Raw genomic sequence first — 19228 nt, forward strand, 5'->3', positions numbered from 1 at the left:
GTATCACTCTGCTGGCAGCTGAGACTTCTGGGGATTCTCACTATTAAAACCAGCAGTCCTTTAATCACAATTACAAGAGCATTTGTGATGCTTTGCAGGCAGCCCTCCTCCAAGACTTTCCTGCTGTGTTCTTCCCTGAGCACAATAGGTTCAAGATGGCTAATGCTGTTTCCTAGTTATGCCAAGACCCTCCTGAATGCCACTGGGCTTTCATCACAGAGACGGATGGCAAAACATCAAACGTGGAATATCTCATTCTAAATGGGGACTCCCACAATCATGTTATTTTTGGGAGAGCAGCTCTCTGGCTCCATGGACATCACTTGAATGGAGTAGCCACGTTCTTCTGCAGCTCTTGCTCGATCCAGATCCACCAGGAACATGCACTGTTTTCCTGAAATACAGTAAAATGGTAACATGAGACACCCTTCAGCTAACAGTGCAGCTTCAATTTGTTTAAGGGACTCTCTACAATGACAAAATCTACGAGTACTATGCAAAATGATGTTTGCCCCCAAGTCCTGTTCCGTCTCTTTCAATTTAATTCTTGATCAGTATGGACAGAAGACAATTACAAATATAGGACATTTCACAGATTTGTTTCTGCTAGTAATTTAAAGAATGTTAACCTTTTAAAATGTATTTATAAATAAATCTCAAATAAAAACTACAGATTCCATTTCCCACTTTGGTTAAAAATCCATTTTAACACCTTTCCTCTTCATGCCCTATGAAAATACATTATCTGCAATATTGTAAAAAAAAAAAAAAAATCTGTCTTTAAGAATGTCTAAAATAACATCCAGACAAAGGGATACCTGAAAGACATATTACATTTTGCACATGGAGTTTTTAGGACAATGAAGAAATAACAGAAAAATATTTGAGAAAATTCTCAACTGTGTGCTGATTATTTCAGGTGGATGTGTAATGTTGAGTGTAATATAATCTTAATTTAATAGAGCTCCTGTACCCTTATGAAATAGCGGTAATTCAATTTTCTTTCTAATCTTGGAAAACAAAAGAGGAAACTTGACTGGCAAGCAAAGCAGTTATTTTGTGTCCTTTGGCAAATGCAAACTTCTAATTCAACGTAGCTAAGGAAAAAAAACTGATTTGGGGTTGAATATATTCAAAGCTAAGGTTTACTTTTACACTTTCAATTTCTTTAAATTCAATATATAAACGTTTTCATCTTCTTGGAAAAAGGTTACTGACTATGCAGAACTTCATTCGTTCTATTTTTTCCTCAATAATTACAATAATTCCTATACATTATTTTAAAATGATTTATTTGAATGACAGCAGAAATTGCTAAGCTAAAACAGCTTTAAAAGTAAAGACGTAACTGAAATAGAAAAGTTCTTCTGTGGAAGATAGATGAATCCTCCCACAAAAACAGTGGAAGGTGAAATCAGTAGGTAAGAAATCGACAACAAAAGATTCAGATTTAAAATATGTTGTATGGGCTTCCCTCGTGGTGCCGTGGTTGAGAGTTCGCCTGCCGATGCAGGGGACGCAGGTTCGTGCCCCGGTCCGGGAAGATCCCACATGCCGCGGAGCGGCTGGGCCCGTGAGCCATGGCTGCTGAGCCTGCGTGTCCGGAGCCTGTGCTCCGCAACGGGAGAGGCCACAACTGTGAGAGGCCCGCGTAGCGCAAAAAATAAATAAATAAAATATGTTGTACATTTCCCCTAAAAGGCCCCATGCCAAAAAGGATGAACTGCGATAGAAACGATATAAAAAGAGATGTCTAGGATTCTATTTAGGCTAAATGGCCCCCTCTTCATCAACAGCTGCATGGCTGACATTCTTTTTTTCCTTAAAATACTGTTCCTCCTTTAAGACATCTGTAAATGCTCCCCCCTCCACCACACCTACCTTTCAATTAAAAATGAAACATTCTCTGTCAGAATGGGATGCTCTACATTCCTTCAGTACCCATTCTGGGTTTACACTGCAGCTCATTTACCCTTGGCTTTGACCCCAGTCCAGTTAATTTTTCCTTTTGCATTACATAGAAGAGTCTCATGTTTCTACATGTTGAAGAAGTGTCTTCACAACTGAAAGTCAGTTGTTGGTAGTCTACCTTTCGGGGTCTGGGAAGCTTCCTAAAATGTTCACAGAACAAAAGTATGGTTCAAAGAATAGATGTAGACATTTCATGGGGTCTGTGACTTTGAACCTGACTTCCCCTCCCTTCATGCCAGCGATCTTGCCAAATGGTCCTCCTCCTCCACTCTAGCAATTTCCCTCCCAGCCACTCCCTTCTGGTTTGATGCCTAAACATCAACATATACACCCCCATCCATCACACCAATTATGCCTTCATTGACTCTAGTGGAGCTGTAGCAAATGTAACTTGATACACACACACACACACACACACGTAAATTATACCTCTCTCTCTATATAGATTCAACTGTGCATTCAACTACTCAAAATGTTGGGAATGGGAAAAAGAGGAGGAAGAGGGAAAGAGAATGAAAGAGGTTGCATGCAGGAAAGAGCAAGCTTCTTCCATATGTTTATGCTCCAGGGTGTAGAAAAAGAAGGAAATCACTTGTTCCTTCAGACTCACGTCTCAAATGCCTCTCCAACTGTGATTATCTTGCTATGCTGACCTTGAGTTTACAGTTTAAAGATAACTATTTCTCATGCAACATGGTCCCTGAATGCAAGCTAATTACTACACCTGGTGCTGAGCCAAAGAAACAGCAATCTGTTTTCTGCTATATCATGAGGGTCTCCAATGCGGGGCTTTTCTGAATAATTTTTAAGATTAGTTTTGACTTTATTTAATCATGTTAAGCCCTAATTTTGGAACCTAACCTTCCCGTGATGTGACTCTATCACTGGGGGTCATTGCAAAAATGGAGTTTTATGTCTGGAATCAAATAATTAGGGTTTACAGTATGGCTTCACCATCCACCAGCTGAAGGATCCTGGGCAAGCTCTCCCACCCATAAAATATAAACAACAGCACATACTCCATAATTATTTCTATAAGAATTTATTGAGATCATGGGTGGAGGACATTTAGCTCAGAGCTTAAATGTGCAATAGCTGTTAGCTGCTATTATCCTTCCAAATGTGATCACTTTTTCTAAAGCAAATTCTTGGATAAATTCATTACTTAAACTTGAAATGCTATTTTTCTTCCAAGTTAGGTAATGTTTAATAATACAAATGTCAAATAAATTGGTCTATGATTAATAATATACGAGTATACTTTTTTCTGAAAATAAAACATTATCATCCTTATTTATACATTTTGTAATATATCAATTTTGGCATGCATAGCTGATTTTTCCATCTTTAATATTTTCTTCTATGGCTTTTGATAGATTCTTCAGTTTGTTTGTAACAATAAGATTTAACATAATAATTCTACTCAATGTACAAACACTGAAAATACATTGGAAAGTATTAATGTTGACAAAAATGGGACAAAATATTGTTATAGTTAGAGCCCTTTTCAAGACAGATTTTTTTTTTCTGGGAAAAACAAACTTTAGTGCCTTGTTGATAAATGGACAAAATAGAGGTTCCCCATTTTCCCGTATAGAGTTGGTCCATTGATTCCTAGGCATCTTGTACGTAATCTACTCAACAGCTGCTCTGTGAAAACACATACCTATGAGCCTTCGTTGGGGTGGAAGCTGGACAGCTGTCTGATCTGCAAATCTGCATAGAATCATGTGTTCCTAAAAGAAAAAGCAATGGACTGTAGCTTTATTTTAATCTGCTTCAAAATTAAAAAACAAAAAACGAACTCCTTTTTCTGGAACTCTACATTGTTTAATTGCATAAAGTGCTGCACAAATAGTATTTTTGAAAGAAGCACATTTTCAGAAAATGGTACTCAATAACTTTTTCTCCCTTCAAGTAGACTGTTCTTCAGATATAGTTCTTAAGAACAGATGCATGGAAGGGCCTCAGGGCTCTTTACCCAGCTGCTTTTAGCCAAAATATGCTTACAATTTTGTGGTTATAATGTGTTAAACTAAAAGACCTAAAAGTCACTTATATTTTCCTTTGAATAAAATTTGAGTCTCAGGAACATGGCTCCAAGAAGACATTCTAAGTGGCTTTGCCTCTACTACGAGAAGGAAAGGAAGTACTATAGAAGATCACTACTGTGGCCTCTGCAGTTCTCCCACATCCCCAGCAGGGTGCTGGCTCCTCTTCTGCTTGGCTGGACCCTTCCATTCCCTCCATCCCTTCAGAGGAGAGAAGGCTGCCCACTCCCTCCTCCCACTCCAGAAGGCTGCAGGAGGTGCATTATTTGTGCTTTAAGACAGACTGTAAAGGGGACTGGAGAGAATGGGAGGGAGATTATTGCTTCTGCTTAACAATTTTAGGAAAGATTAATTTAATGAAAAGAACAAGCCTTTAAAGGGACAGAGAGGTGATGAGTCTGCACTGCACTCTTATATCTATCTGCAAGTAGCCCAAGGTGAGTGATTACTCAGAGTTGAGATGACTGCACTGCTCCCGTGACAACTGTTCATTCAAAACAGCTGTAGTTTCCAAGTGTGTAAATGATCTCACCTATCAGCTTAGCAAACAGTGTTGAACTCAGATCAATCATTTGTCTCCTTGGTCTTTTTTACATTCAATTTGAGGCCTACATCTTTTAAAAAGGTTATCATGATTACCTTATTAAACAAGTGATTTGCAGTGTTGGTTCTTTTTGAAGGGTTATTTTTGTCTCAACTTTTAAATAAGTTTATTCTGATTACCTTATTAAATAAGTGATTGTGTGATGTTGGTCCTTTTAGAAGGGTTACTTTTGTCTCAACTCTAAAAAAAAAAAACTTCTTTAATGGCCACTATAAAATTTAGTGGCAATGGGTTGGATACTAATAAAATGATTCAAATGAGTAAGATTTACTAAGCTCCCATGAACTGGCATAAAGAGACTGAAGAATTTAGAATTATATAATTTGAAGAAAAGCATGCTCTTTGTCCTCATGCTTGTAAATTAAGGTTCACTTTAAGTAAAGGTAATGTCAAGGCAATCACAACCTCAGATGAGGTTTGTTTCCCTTGTCCTGATAAGTCTCATCATATTTTATTGGAATTATTTGTGTATGTGTTCTCCCCAGTAGAAGTTAAATTCTGAAAGGGGAAGGCACATAGTAGGTACTCAGTAAAGGCTTGCTGCCTAAACTGAACTATGGAGAAAAATACTTCCAAGGTGACTCTCAAGATATCCGGGCACTAGGTTCATTTAGTTCTGCCTGCCAGTCCACCCACCATGGTTAAGAAATACTGAGATACCATCTTGCAATAGCATCCGAGAGGTTAAGACTTCTCTGTAGAGCATTTACACCTAAGACACTCAAAGGGCGGGTAGCCAAGCAGCTCTGGGGGTGTGGGAGAAAGAGGAGATAAAGATGAACTGAGGTACCAGGGAGTTTTATGCTCTCTGAAAGAGCCTGGGTGTCCCATCTCTCCCAACTCTAGAAAGTTTACATTTTTTCCCCAGCCAGTGAGGCTGTGGCAGCCTACCTCCTCACTGCCCTAGGTTTTCCCCATATACCCTCTTAAGAGTTTGCTTTACCTAGCATCACTCAAGTACAGATTAAAAACAAAGGTCTAGTTTTTGGTTTTTGTTTATTTATTTTTTGCTCAGACTGGTGACTCAAAACTATGTAATGTTCTGACTACCGCTGGAAGACAATTCTCTGTGGGTCTCAAAACTATGTAATGTTCTGACTACGGCTGGAAGACAATTCTGTGGGTCTCTTGTGTTTCTTCACATCTTATAAGCAGAGGCACTGTCTTTGTTCCAGACCAGGGGCTGGCAACCCAAATCTAGCCTATGAACTGTTTTTGTATGGCTTGAAAGTTAAGAATGGCTTTTACATTTTTAAAGGGTTGTAAACCAATAAAAACAATGACAAGGACAATGTAGAGTATGTGGGAGATTTGCAAGTGGCTAGCAAAGCCTAAACTATTTACTATCTTACCTTTTACAGAAAAATTCACCTCTGTTCCAGATTATCTTTTCAAAGACATTTGTATAGTGAACGGCCTTGGAAGCTATACAGTGTCTCCCTCTAGAGAAAAGGGGAGGCATGCTTACTTAAAGACTACATCGTAAAACATTTGAGTTTCCTAAACTCAGGTTTCCTCCCCTATAATGCAACTCACTGTATATATGTAGGTGTCCGCTAGCCCTGTTTGTGCTGCCCTGTGGGAACTGGGCCTCAGAGAGTCAGTGTAAAAATGATGATAGTCTGGCTACTCCTACTGCTGTGAGCAATTCTATCCTTTGTCTCTGACTCAGGAGTTTCCTATCTTCTGCCAGCATCCATGAAACTGTGGCAGGCTAACTTGTTAGCTGGTGAGTCGGGTAAACTCTCGGACCTTTCATAAATCTTGTCAACTACTTGAAGATTAATCTTGATTTGCCAACAAGAAAAAAAATCCGTATTAGATGTTCATGAGTAATTCAAGTATAACTATAGATTATATACTCCATTACAAATTTGAGAGGGAAAATAAAGAAGCAATGAAAAGTATGTGAGGAAAACATCTAGATCTTTTTAAAGTTACCTTGTATGATAAAGTTTTCTTGAATTGTTCACTGAAATAGAAAAGAGAAAAGAATTACTCATTTTAAATACCAAAGATTAAGAGTAGAAATAGTCTTGAAATTAAATTATAAACAAAAATATGTATTTTATCTGAAGAGTATATAATACTGTCCTGAACTAAAAACTACGCCAGTATATACTACAAAAGTATATACTACAGTATATTATATATATATATATATACTGTATATATATATATACAGTATATATATATATATATACAGTATATATACAAAAGTATATACTACAGTATATACTACAAAAGTATACCATCGGTATGTAATGAATTTTAAAGAATTTCTTTCAAAGATTGTTTACACTATTAGAGAAGTATAACTTTTTTCTCTTCCCCACATGGGTGCACACAGATTCAGGCACTTTAAAAATGTAGGTTTTATTGTTATTCAGGTGCGGTGAGGCCCACAAATCAGGAGAGGACTGCCACTGAAAAGAAAGTTTGTTATTCAGAGTTCCCAAGAAGAGGGGGCAAGCCACGTCATACAGGGTCACATGGGGAAGCACCAGGTTGATCAGGAGGCAGAGACAATGGGGTAAAACACGGTCAATAGCCTTTATTACGTATTCCAGGAATGGCAGGGCAGAGTGATCAAGCTTAGGACTGGCCGGTTGGAACAATGTCAGTAGGTTCTGAAGCATAGGGGCTATCCTTAGTTGTCTGGCACCTGGCCCTAGGGTGATGAGGGCAAAGGGCTAGTGACCTGGGAGTTGTCCTCTAATGACAAAGGGGGCAAATATCAGTAAATCTACAGAGATGTGAAAAAGTTGACAGTCCCTAAATTGAGGCTTTAAAAATCAGTTAAGTGAGATTGCAGGCTGAACAACTCAAATTACCATTCTTAAGAATCTTTATAGTGCTAGACTTACAAATTTCTTGATGGGTTTAAACTACACATTTTATCTGTATAGATTTAGAATAAAATAAAGTTTCAAGTATTGAATAACCCTCAAATTATATTTTATTTTTTGCTTTTCCATAGATCCTTTGTTCTTCTCTCAACAGTTGCAAATTATAGGAAACAACAAAATAATGAAATAAAGAAAAAGAAGGCTATTATTTTTACTTTAAATTACTTAGAAGCTCTTAAGTACAAATTCAAATGGAAATTTCGAAGGTTTCTAAAAAGCAATGATGAAAATGATCAAGAAGTCTTTTTTGACACATGATAGGATAGACTTTCCAAAACTAGCATATTTAATCTCTCCTATAATTAAAATGATCAGCTGGATTCTCCGTAACTATAAGTCAGAGTGAAATGTCATAAACACCAAGAATGGCCCTCCACTAGGTTTAGTTAAAGTGGTGAGAATTAAAATGTCTCCCTTTTCTATGTGGGATAAGGAGGACTGTAAAAATGGCCATTGAGCTTGCAGGTTAACCACCACCACTCGCGGGCAGAATTTAAAACTACTACTGTTACTACTGTAGTTAGCAACAGCTCACATTTATGGAGTGCTTACTCTGTGCCACTTCTAAGTGATTAACATATATATCATTCAATTCTCATAAAAACCTTGAGGTAGTTACTATTATAATCCCCCTTTTGTAGATGAGAAAATGCAGGCAAAAAGAGTTTGAGTAGATTGCCTGAGGTGAAACAATTTACAAAAGCGTGAGCAGTTGGACTTCCCTGGTAGCGCAGTGGTTGAGAGTCTGCCTGCCGATGCAGGGGACACGGGTTCGTGCCCCGGTCCGGGAAGATCCCACATGCCGCGGAGTGGCTGGGCCCGTGAGCCATGGCCGCTGAGCCTGTGCGTCCGGAGCCTGTGCTCCGCAGTGGGAGAGGCCACAACAGTGAGAGGCCCGCGTACCGCAAAAAAAAAAAAAAAGCATGAGGAGTCAATACTTGCATCCAGGTGGAATACTTCCAGGTCCTAAGCACTTAACCACTACACTCTACTGCCTCTCACAGGTGATGATTTCCATTTAGAAGTACACAGAGAAGTGCTGAAGCTGGCAGACTTCCAGTCAGCTGACTCCTGGATACACTGGCTTCTAAATTTCAGCAAGAGCTGGATTTAGGAGAAAAAAATCAAGGGCAGACATGGAGGAGATCCTCTCTCCCTTATACAGTTTATAAACAATACTTGCCATTGTGGAAAAAGGAAATGAGCTCAAAACTGAAACCTCCTTGCAACTTTATACTAAATGAGTTTTGTGTACCAATTTAATACCCATATTGGTGCCTTTGGCAGAATACAAGATTTCACCTTTTTGGAAAATTAAACTTTGAGGTGTTCTGAATGAAACCATAACAGCAAGGGCACGTGACAAAGGAAGCCCGTGTTTTGATGCACTGCTCAATCACCATGTCTGTTGCCACTCCACAAGCATGCAACGCCACCTGGAAAACAAAACCAGACCTCAGCACTAAGTTCTTTTTTAACTAAGAGTGCTACTTTGTGCCATTAAAAAAAAAAAACAAAAAACCTTTTGTGAGGACTGTTCCTTAAGAGGTTTCAAGTTACCAGAATATTATTTCATAGTAGTTTAAATAGTTCTCATTTGGACATACCAAAGGACTAATTAGCTATTCATATTAATTAAGAAAATTAAGCAAGAGGTTGCAAGATTACAAATGGAACATTTGTAATGAAGCACAGGATTCATTCAATGGAAAATCTGATGTCATGTTAAATATGGAGAATTCAATATGTATGCATGTCTAAACTAATGCTCTTGCTGATTGAAAATTCAGTTCAGCTGTAGCACTGCGGAAAGAACTCTACATTGGAATCAGAATTTCTAGTCCAGAACTGCAATTGGCTGTGTGATCCTGGGCTGCTTAAAACTGAACTTCTTTGGGCCTCAGTCTCCTCAACCATAAACTATGGTTAATAATACTGACAATGCTGTTGCAAAGATTTAATAGAAGTGTATGTGAAAACAGTATTTCAAATGCTGGCTGAATAGACTCTAATCAGTGTTGTCTAAAACTGATCAAATCATATTTATGTAGCACCTGTTCATATTCATATAATTACAATTCTTAACATTGAATGATGAACTGTATGAAATATTTTTAATGGGCTTATTTAAAAAGGAAAAACATTACGGATTGAAGTCATGATTAGCACATCAATAATTCATGAAAAGAAAAATAACTTTAAAATGATTTTAAAACATGTTTTTGGAACAAATCCCTTAAATATATCTATACTGTTTTACAATCTAAAGTAGACAATTGTGAAAATTATTAGGCTAAATAAGGAAAACTAGAACCCTGAAAGAAAATCAGATGTAGGGATCTTGAAAGATGAAGCATTTTGTCAGAAAAATGCTCAGATCTCCATTTCATTCTGAACAGAGGCAAATTGTATTGGATAATAATTGTTCTTTCTAGACACAAATCTCTCAACTTCAGGGTAAGGAGGCACTTTTAGGGTAAAGACAAAGAGATTTTCTGGAAATTTCTGGATGTTAAGTATAAGTCAGATTCCCCTTTTGAACTGGAAAACCAAAAACAAAGTTGTACTGAGAAGAGGAAAGCAAGCTCTCTGCTCGCAACCCTGTTCCTGAATTCTCCTCTCCTACCAGGCGTCCATCACCTCCATAGAAGTCAACAATCCCTATGGTTGCTGTCAACCTCCCTTCCTGCCCCACCGTGAAAAAAGAGCCTAGGCAGGCTGCCGTCCAGTGAAGGCAGCACCAACTACTGGAGAATTAAAGAATCTTGGTTTCTCATCTGCCCCTTTATTTAACCAGCTTTGCAGGGTAAAAATCGGGCTAGTTCTTATTTTCGTGAGTAGCTGGAGAAAACCTCATAGTAAAAATTATAGATGCATTTTTCCCTGGAGGGAGAGAGAAGAGATCCAACACTCACCTAGTGCCCTTTATGTGTTGGCAGCTATGCTGGGTGACGGTGCGCAGATCCTTCTGTGCTCACAACAGCCCTGAAAGATTTTATTATCTCCATCTGAGAAGTGAGGAAACTAAAGCTCGGGGAAATGAAGAATATGCTCACAACATAGCAGCTCCTGAAGGGTGGGATCCTGACCCAGAGCCTGACCTCAAGTGTTAATCACATCAGGCTCCTTCCCCATGAAACTCTCTTAAAGAAAAGTTTCGACAATTTATTTTTATAAATCTCCCTTTACTTAGGTTCACATTCCTTTTGCTACATGCTAAAGAGTGAGTTTATTTCCCTCACTTAAAACAACTAATTCTAAGAACTATTTACATGATGGATTTTATTAGGTCTAAAAGGTTTTATTGCATCACTCGCTCCTAATTTCCATGCCATCAAACGCAGGTCAGAAAAAAACAGGCAAATAGGGCTTCCCTGGTGGCCCAATGGTTGAGAGTCCGCCTGCCAATGCAGGGGACACGGGTTCGTGCCCCAGTCCGGGAAGATCCCACATGCCGCGGAGTAGCTGGGCCCGTGAGCCATGGCCGCTGAGCCTGCGCGTCTGGAGCCTGTGCTCCGGAGAGCTCCCACTGTTGTGGGAGAGGCCACAACAGTGAGAGGCCCGCGTACCACAAAACAAACAAAAAACAGGCAAATAATGATATAGATCAATGGAACCATATGAATACAAAAATTTAACATGCAACAAAGGTGGCACTTCAAACCACTGGGGACAAGATGGACTTTTTAATAAGTGACGTTGGGTTAACCTGATAGCTCTATAAAAAATACAATTAGATCCTTTCCTCTCACCACACATAAATTTCAAATGGGTTAGAGATTTAACATGCAAAAACAAATTAACAGATAAAAAGACATAAGTAAATTTCTCCATAACCTAGGGGAGTGGGAAATAATTTCCTAACTATGTCTGAAAGTCCACATATAATAAGGGGTAAGGTTAATAAGTACATCAAAGTAAAAATGAAAAAAAAAACCTTTCAAATGACAAAACCCAAAAATTATATGTAAAAAGACAAATGATAAAGAGAGAAAAAGATTTGCAATTTATAGCACAAAAGGTTAATATCCTTAATATATAACAAGCTTTTAAATATAAAGAAAAAGCCTAATAATCTCATAGTAAAATGGGCAAAAGATTTGGACAGTTCATGAACAATAGTATGCAAATAGGCCATAAACCAAAGTTGTTCAATATTGTTCAAAATAAGAGAAATAATTATTGAAATTATACTAAGATAATTATCTAATGATCACCTATTACTGTGGCGAAAATCCTAAAATTTGATAACAGTCTATCAGCCAGACTGTAAGGAAACAGATACCATCTTATATTGCTGGTGGGAATACAAAAATGTCCTTTGGAGGAAGAACTTAGCAATATTCAGCAAAATTATGTGTAATTCGTGCTTTCACTTATAATAAAATCTATCCAGTGGACACACTGACAAACATATAAAAAGATTTATTCACTGAAGTAATATTTGAAATAACAACAAAATGGAAACAAGCCAATTTCCCACTGACAGAGCACTGGTAGAATAAATGTAATGGAGTACTCTGCAGCTATAAAAAGGAATGAAGAATATACATGGCTATGGAAGATGCTATTGCATAAAAAATAACATTTAAAAATTCTCAAAACTATTTTCAGTAATCATTGTTACTGTTTGTTGTTTTAGAACTCTAATGTGCATATTATGGGATAAAACAAGAAACATGCTATGTCATTAGGAAACAGAATTTTTTATAGCATAGAAGAAAATATAAGAGATAGACAAGTGAGGTTAGGTTAAAATCCCACAGTGCTGAATTTAAGTTGGAAGTATCAGTACGAACCCATGAAGATTTTGTTTAATAAATAAATAAATAAATAAATAAAAGGTATTGCCTAGTTCAGATGACTGAAAAGCCTAGAAACAAAGACCAAACCAGTAGCAATGACCATCCCGAGTACCTACACTGTGGTAAATAATAGCATCTGCTCTTAAAAGAATTTTGAGCTCCATGGAGACATAGCTGATGTCAGACATGAGGCAGGAAATATACAAGATGAGCTGGAAAGTCTTGTTATACTGAAAGCATGGATGCTATCAGATACCATCGAAGCCTTGTCAAAAACACTCAGGAGCCAATGGGAATATCTAAGCATCAATGAGAACTGTAACATCAATGGACTGAAGTATTTCAAATATTAAATTGGCGAGTCAATAATAATTATACCAAAAAAAAAAAGCCTAACTGGTCACATCTGGCATATAACCAATTCACTTTGAAAACTGGAAAATACAGAAAAATAATAGTTTTCTCTGGCCTTTCCTATGTGAACTGTACCTCAGTGTAACCAAATAGTTGATAAAGGAAAGTAAATGAGGCAGAATATTAAAATAGAAGACTGTCAGCAATTTGCAATCCTTATTGAAATAATGAGCTGGGGCAATGACCATGAACGCTGCTCACATTATACAAGAGACAACCAGACATGGGCCTACTGATAGAACACACCACCACCTGTGATGTAGTCTTATCCCAAAAGTGAACCTGGATCTGATTATGTCTCTACAATCTAGACCTAAGTAGCAATCTCTAGGCAATACAGGGAACAGGGTAGTATGTGAAACAAAACCAGGGGGATGAAATCACCAAAATCCACCCTGCAGGAAACTCTAAAGGACAAATGACATGGTTATGTAAACAAATAAATTGCAAAAAAAAGAGACAGGGATGGTATGGTAGGCAGAATGATCTCCTAAAGATGTTCACATCCTAATACCTGGAATCCGTCAACATGGCAAGAAATTTTTGCAGATGTAATTAAGATTAAAGACCTTAAAATAACAAGATTATTTTGGATTACATGGGTGGGCTCAATCTAATTATGTGAGGCCTTAAAAGTAAAGAACTTTTGGGCTTCCCTGGTGGCCCAGTGGTTGAGAATCTGCCTGCTAATGCAGGGGACACGGGTTCGAGCCCTGGTCTGGGAGGATCCCACATGCCGTGGAGCAACTAGGCCTGTGAGCCACAACTACTGAGCCTGCGCGTCTGGAACCTGTGCTCCGCAACAAGAGAGGCGATAGTGAGAGGCCCGTGCACCGCCATGAAGAGTGGCCCCCACTTGCCACAACTAGAGAAAGCCCTCGCACAGAAACGAAGACCCAACACAGCAAAAATAAATAAATTAATTAATAAACTCCCACCCCCAACATCTTCTTAAAAAAAAAAAAAAACTTTCTCAGGCAGGAAACAAGAGATGAAATAGAAAGAAAAGTCAGAGAGAAGGACTTGACCCACCATTGCTGGCTTTCATGGTGAAGGAGGCCATGAGACAGGGAGTGTGGGTAGCTGTAGAACCTGAGAACGACTCCCGTCTGACTCAGCAAGGGAACAGGAACCTTAGTCTTATAACTGTGTGGAGCTGAATTCTACCAACAACTTGAACAGTCCTGGGACCACTCCCTCAGAGACTTCAGATAAGAGCCGAACCAAGTCAACAGCTGATTTTGACCTAATGACACCTGGTGCAGACAAACTAGTTGAGTCCACCTGGATTTCTGACCTACAGAAATAATATACGTTATTTTAAGATAACATTTGTTATATGTTGAGATAATATGTTATTTTTAAGTTGCCAAATTTGTGGTAATTTGCTACAGCAGAAATAGAAAATGAATGCAAATGAAAACCTATAGATATTAAGCCTTAAGATTCACATCAACCATTTCCATCTTTGTATCTTATTTCAATCCTTAGTAAAATAAATACACGAAAAAAAAAATCATGAGACAAGTGGCGTGGAGAGCTTCTGCAGCAACATGAAGTTGAGTGATTTTGTTGAGGAATTTGTTATTCTTTCTTATTGATCATTAAAGGTCTATAATTATTAATAGTTCTAGAAACTGCACAATTCATTGATTCATTAATCGGTTCATTCATTAATTCACTCAGCAATCACTGGGCATTTCCTATATATCAGTATTATGGTAGTGGCTTGGAATACAAAGGTCAAAACTATGAACCCTTTCTGATGCTCTGTCAACAGTGACAACTTAATCCAAATCATGTAATACATTAATTAACTCAAGTGCAAATTGCATAGGTTTAGGCAACTCACAAAGTTCTGGTTATTTCATGTGCTAACATGTGTGACTCACAGGGGATACAAAGAAGAATAAAACACTACACACCAACAGCATCCAAGTAGTACCCAAACCTGTATTATACAAGACAGAATGCATTAAGTGCCATTAAAAAAGTACAAATAGAAACATCAAAGGAGGGAGTGGGATATTCAGATGGGGAAAAATCAGGGATGGTGAACTGGAGGAGGTGGTGTTTGACGAGGGCCTTGTAGGATAGAAAGGAATTCCAAAAGCAAAGGAGCAAGAAGCACAGCAGCAAACAGCAGAAAGCATGTTCCTGAAGCATGGAGTGACACTGATAATAATGCTAATAATAATAATATAGATTTAACATTCCTGAGTAATGCTAAGTGCTTATTCTAACTGCTTTACATGGATTTACTTGCTTAATGCACAACCCTATGAAGTAGGTACTATATATATTTATTTATTTTTTCTGCCTATTTTATTGTGGTAGAAAAACAGAGAACATAAAATTTACCATCTTAACCATTGTACGTGTACAGCCCAATAGTGTTAAGTATATTCACATCATTGTGAAACAGACCTTCAGAATGTTTTCATCTTGCAAAACTGAAACTCTATACCCGTTGAACAACAACTTCCCTTTTCTCCCTCCCTCCCTCCAGCCCCTGGTAACCACTATTCTACTTTCTGTTTCTATGCATGTGACCACCTTAGATACTTCATATAATGGAATCATACAGTATTTGGCTTTTTGTGACTGGCTTATTTCATTTGGTATAATGTCCTCAAGTCTCATCCATGTTGTAGCATTTGATAGGACTTCTTAATAATATTCCATTGTATACACTCATCCCTTCATATCTGCAGGTCTCACATCTGCAGATCAGTCAACCTCGAACTGAAGATATTAAAAAAAAATTTCGGAAAGTTCCCCAAACGCAAAACTTCAATTTGCCACGCACCAGCCACTATTTACATAGCATTTACATTGTACCTACAACTATTTACATAACATTTACATTCTATTAGGTATTATAAGTAATCTAGAGACTATTTAAGGTATCAATATATGAAAGAATGTGTGTAGGTTATATGCAGATGCTATGCCATTTTTTATAAGGGACTTGAGCATCCTCGGACTTTGGTATATGAGGGGGTCCTGAAACCAATCCCCCATGGATACCAAGGGACAACTGTATATATATGTACCACATTTTGTTTACCTATTCATCCATCCATGGACATTTGGGTTGCTTCCACCTCAGCTATTGCGAACACTGCTGCTATGAACATGGATGTACAAATATCTTAAAGTAGGTACTGTTTTAAGATGAGGAAATTGAAGCCCAGAGAGGTCAAGTAACTTGTTCCAGGTGACACAACAAATTAAGGACCCCAACTCAGACAGTTTGGAGTCTTCCAGCCTAGCTAACTACTCTATGCAAATACAGTAGTCCCCCCTTAGCCACAGGGGATATGTTCTAAGACCCCCAGTGGATGCCTGAAACCAGGGATAGTACCGAACTCTATAAATACTGTTGACCCTTAACCAATGCGGAGTTTAGGGGCTTTGACCTCTCCCCCAAATCCCCCGCCCCACGCAGCCAAAAATCTGAGTAAAACTTTAGAGTTGGCCCTCCTTATCCATGGTTCTGCACCTGTGGATTCAACCAACCACAGCTCATGTAGTACTGTAGTATATATTTACTGAAAAAAACAAGTGGACCCATGCAGTTCAAACCCATGTAGTTCAAGGGTCAATCAACTATACTATGCTTGTTCCTATGCTGGGGGTGTGGGTGGTGGCTGGCAGGGGGAGAGGGTATACAGCATGGAAACCCTGGACAAAGGGATGATTCATGTCCTGGGCTGGTTGGAGGAGAGTGTACAATTTCAAACTTATGAATTGTTTCTTTTTGGAATTTTCCATTTAATATTTTCGGACCATGACAGACCAAAGGTAACTGAAACAGAGGAAAGCAAAAGCATAGATATGGGCGGACTATTGTATACTTCCTCTCATTTTATTCATCTCATTGGTCCTACTATCTTCTGGAATTACAACACCACAGGGGACTAGCATGTATGCAGTGTCTGCTAGATGTCAAAATCTTTACATAGATTTTTTTCTTGATTTAATCATTTAATTCTTTAAAAAATTTTTTTAATACTTTAAATAGCTCTTATTATCTCTTGTAATAACATGACAAGATCACCTAGCCGGCAAACATTCCAGATGAACTCTGAATCCAGGTTTGACTCCAAAGCTCACAGGTTTTCCATTAGATCATGCTATGCCTTCTCTGACCAACATACTTAGAGCTGGAAGGAACCTTAGAGACCATCTTTTTTAATGAAGAATTTCTGGGTATCACTCTTAGGTTCACCACTGATTTAAGAGAAGAAGGAATGGGATATGTGTTGGTTACACATAAAGGAAGTGACAAAGAAAGGAAAGGACGAAGGGAAATACATCTAAATTTTTTTCTTAAACCATTCCTATCTACAGAAACTGGTATGAAATCGAATTTCTAATTACATTTAAAGCACCTGACCCAGAGAGTTTGTAATATAATATACAATGGAGAGATAGATCTATTAATATACACACCGATAGATCTGACAACTGTAGAAAGAGTATCAAAACATAAACTATGAGTATCTAATAAAGGTTAACGTGGTGGGGGAAAAACACCCATATTTAATCAATGGTTCGCTGACAACATAGCAAACAAGTGTTTCACTGACTGACCCCCAAAATTCGGTATTGTGGTTCTCTGTACATACACTGAATTCTAACAAAGGATAAAAATTGAATTGTAAACTTATCTATTGGCCAAGGTAATGCATATTCCAAAGTAAATGTAAATATTTTTGATCCAAATAAATGCTGCAGAATTCATGGACTATAAATTAAGGACCTTTCCTTCACATTTGTACTTCAATTAATCTATATGTCATAAAAGTTTTAACTATAACACGTCCTATGATGTAAGCCAATGAAACATAACCAAACAGCCAGGAAACCTCAATCCATGTATCTTTGCTATATGTGGCGGTAAATAAACAAAATTAATCATCACTCACTCTCAGAATGTCTTTCAACTGGCAGCTTCTAAAAAACAAGGCAAGATTCTAGACAAACTGATTGATTCTTCTCAATATATGTTGAGAAAGATACCCATATAGTCTAAGAACATATATGTTGGTAAAGATACACAGATAGTCTAAGAACATATATGTTGGTAAAGAGTATGTATTGATTTTTAATGTAAGACATATTTTGAAAGATAGTAAGACTATGCCTTATTCATACTCCCAAAACTAAGCTTGTGCTAGATGTATTTATGACTGTTCTAGGCATCCTGTCCTTGGGGGGGGTTTGTTTGTTTACTTTTTAAAGATTCATTTAACATTTATTAGCCTTTTCCTAGTCCAAACCATGCATGCATATAGGTGTTGTTATTTCCCATTTTACAAAAAGGCCAAGTGGCTGGTCCAAGGTCACAAATGATGAAGACAAGATTTAAATTCAATCCCTCTCACACCAAAAGTTATTCTAATTCTCTATGTTCCCATTTACTCCTTCCTTTAGATGTGGGGAGTGAACAGGAAGTCAATGACTGGATTCTAGTCCCAGCTCTCACATTAACTTGCTATGTTCCTGTTCCCCAGGTGGAGCTCCAACTTTTATATTTATGAAATGAGAAGGTTGAACTGAATGACCTCTAAATTTGCCCCAACCCAATCATGCTCTGAGCCTTTGCTTCTCAAAGAAGGATTCTTAACCAGATATCTTAGAAGAAAGCTTGGTCCCAGTTGTGCGCTTCTGTTGCTCCTCTTTAAAAACTTTCATGCAATTATGTTATAGGTAATTGGCTTTAAAATTCAAATAATGCCAAAAGGCATGTAATGACTCAAATAATGCTAAAAGGCATGTAATGACAAAAAAAGTTCCTTGTTCCGTACACACTTCTCTACCCCGAAAGAAAATCTGGTGACCAAAGCTAATGCTTTTCAACTCATTGGTTTTCTTTCCTGAAATCCATCTCTGTTTTTCTATATAATCAATGTATATTGCTCTTTCAAATCAAAACTAACTCTGCCATATGATTTTTTTTTTTTTTTTTAACATCCAAGACTTTTCCTGCACAGAAGTTCTGTAAGATGCTCTATGGTAAAATTTTTCACTGTGTGAAAACTGTCAAATAATTGGCCAGCTCCATTTTTTTTTTCCTGAAGACATCTTTCCTGGGCCTCCTGACCTTTTATTAAAACATGGACTCACTGCTTTCTTTGCCTGCTACCTAGCTCTGTCTGGTCCTGTGACTTCCCTTTGCCATCATACCAAGAACTCTCTTCACCCACTCCTGATTAGATACCACTTATTTCTTTTTATTACCTACTCTCTTATTTTATTTTTATTTTAAATTTATTTATTTAGTTAGTTATTTTTGGCTGCGTTGGGTCTTTGTTGCTGCACGAGGGCTTTCTCTAGTTGCGGCGAGTGGGGGCTACTCTTCCTTGCAGTGAGCAGGCCTTTCATTGCGGTGGCTTCTCTTGTTGCGGAGCACTGGCTCTAGGCACGTGGGCTTCAGTAGTTGTGGCGTGTGGGCTCAGCAGTTGT

General features: G+C 37.9%; 1 protein-coding gene across 1 annotated transcript in view; it reads right to left on the bottom strand.

Annotated features, from left to right (window-relative positions):
• Positions 1 to 257: 257 nt before the first annotated feature.
• GSTCD (glutathione S-transferase C-terminal domain containing) overlaps positions 258 to 19228 on the bottom strand; it is a gene marked incomplete at its 3' end in the record, with an annotated part of 128440 nt that continues 109469 nt past the window's right edge. Inside the window, exons 8-11 of the mRNA XM_082838108.1 lie at positions 8838 to 8971; positions 6568 to 6598; positions 3638 to 3707; positions 258 to 394 (exon numbers count right to left, since the gene is read on the bottom strand). Of these exons, the coding sequence (XP_082694234.1) occupies positions 258 to 394; positions 3638 to 3707; positions 6568 to 6598; positions 8838 to 8971 (372 nt within the window). The remainder of the gene's footprint in view (positions 395 to 3637; positions 3708 to 6567; positions 6599 to 8837; positions 8972 to 19228) is intronic.

Source organism: Leucopleurus acutus (assembly GCF_964270905.1).
Source record: "Leucopleurus acutus genome assembly, chromosome: 4".
Classification (NCBI taxonomy): Eukaryota; Metazoa; Chordata; class Mammalia; order Artiodactyla; family Delphinidae; genus Leucopleurus; species Leucopleurus acutus.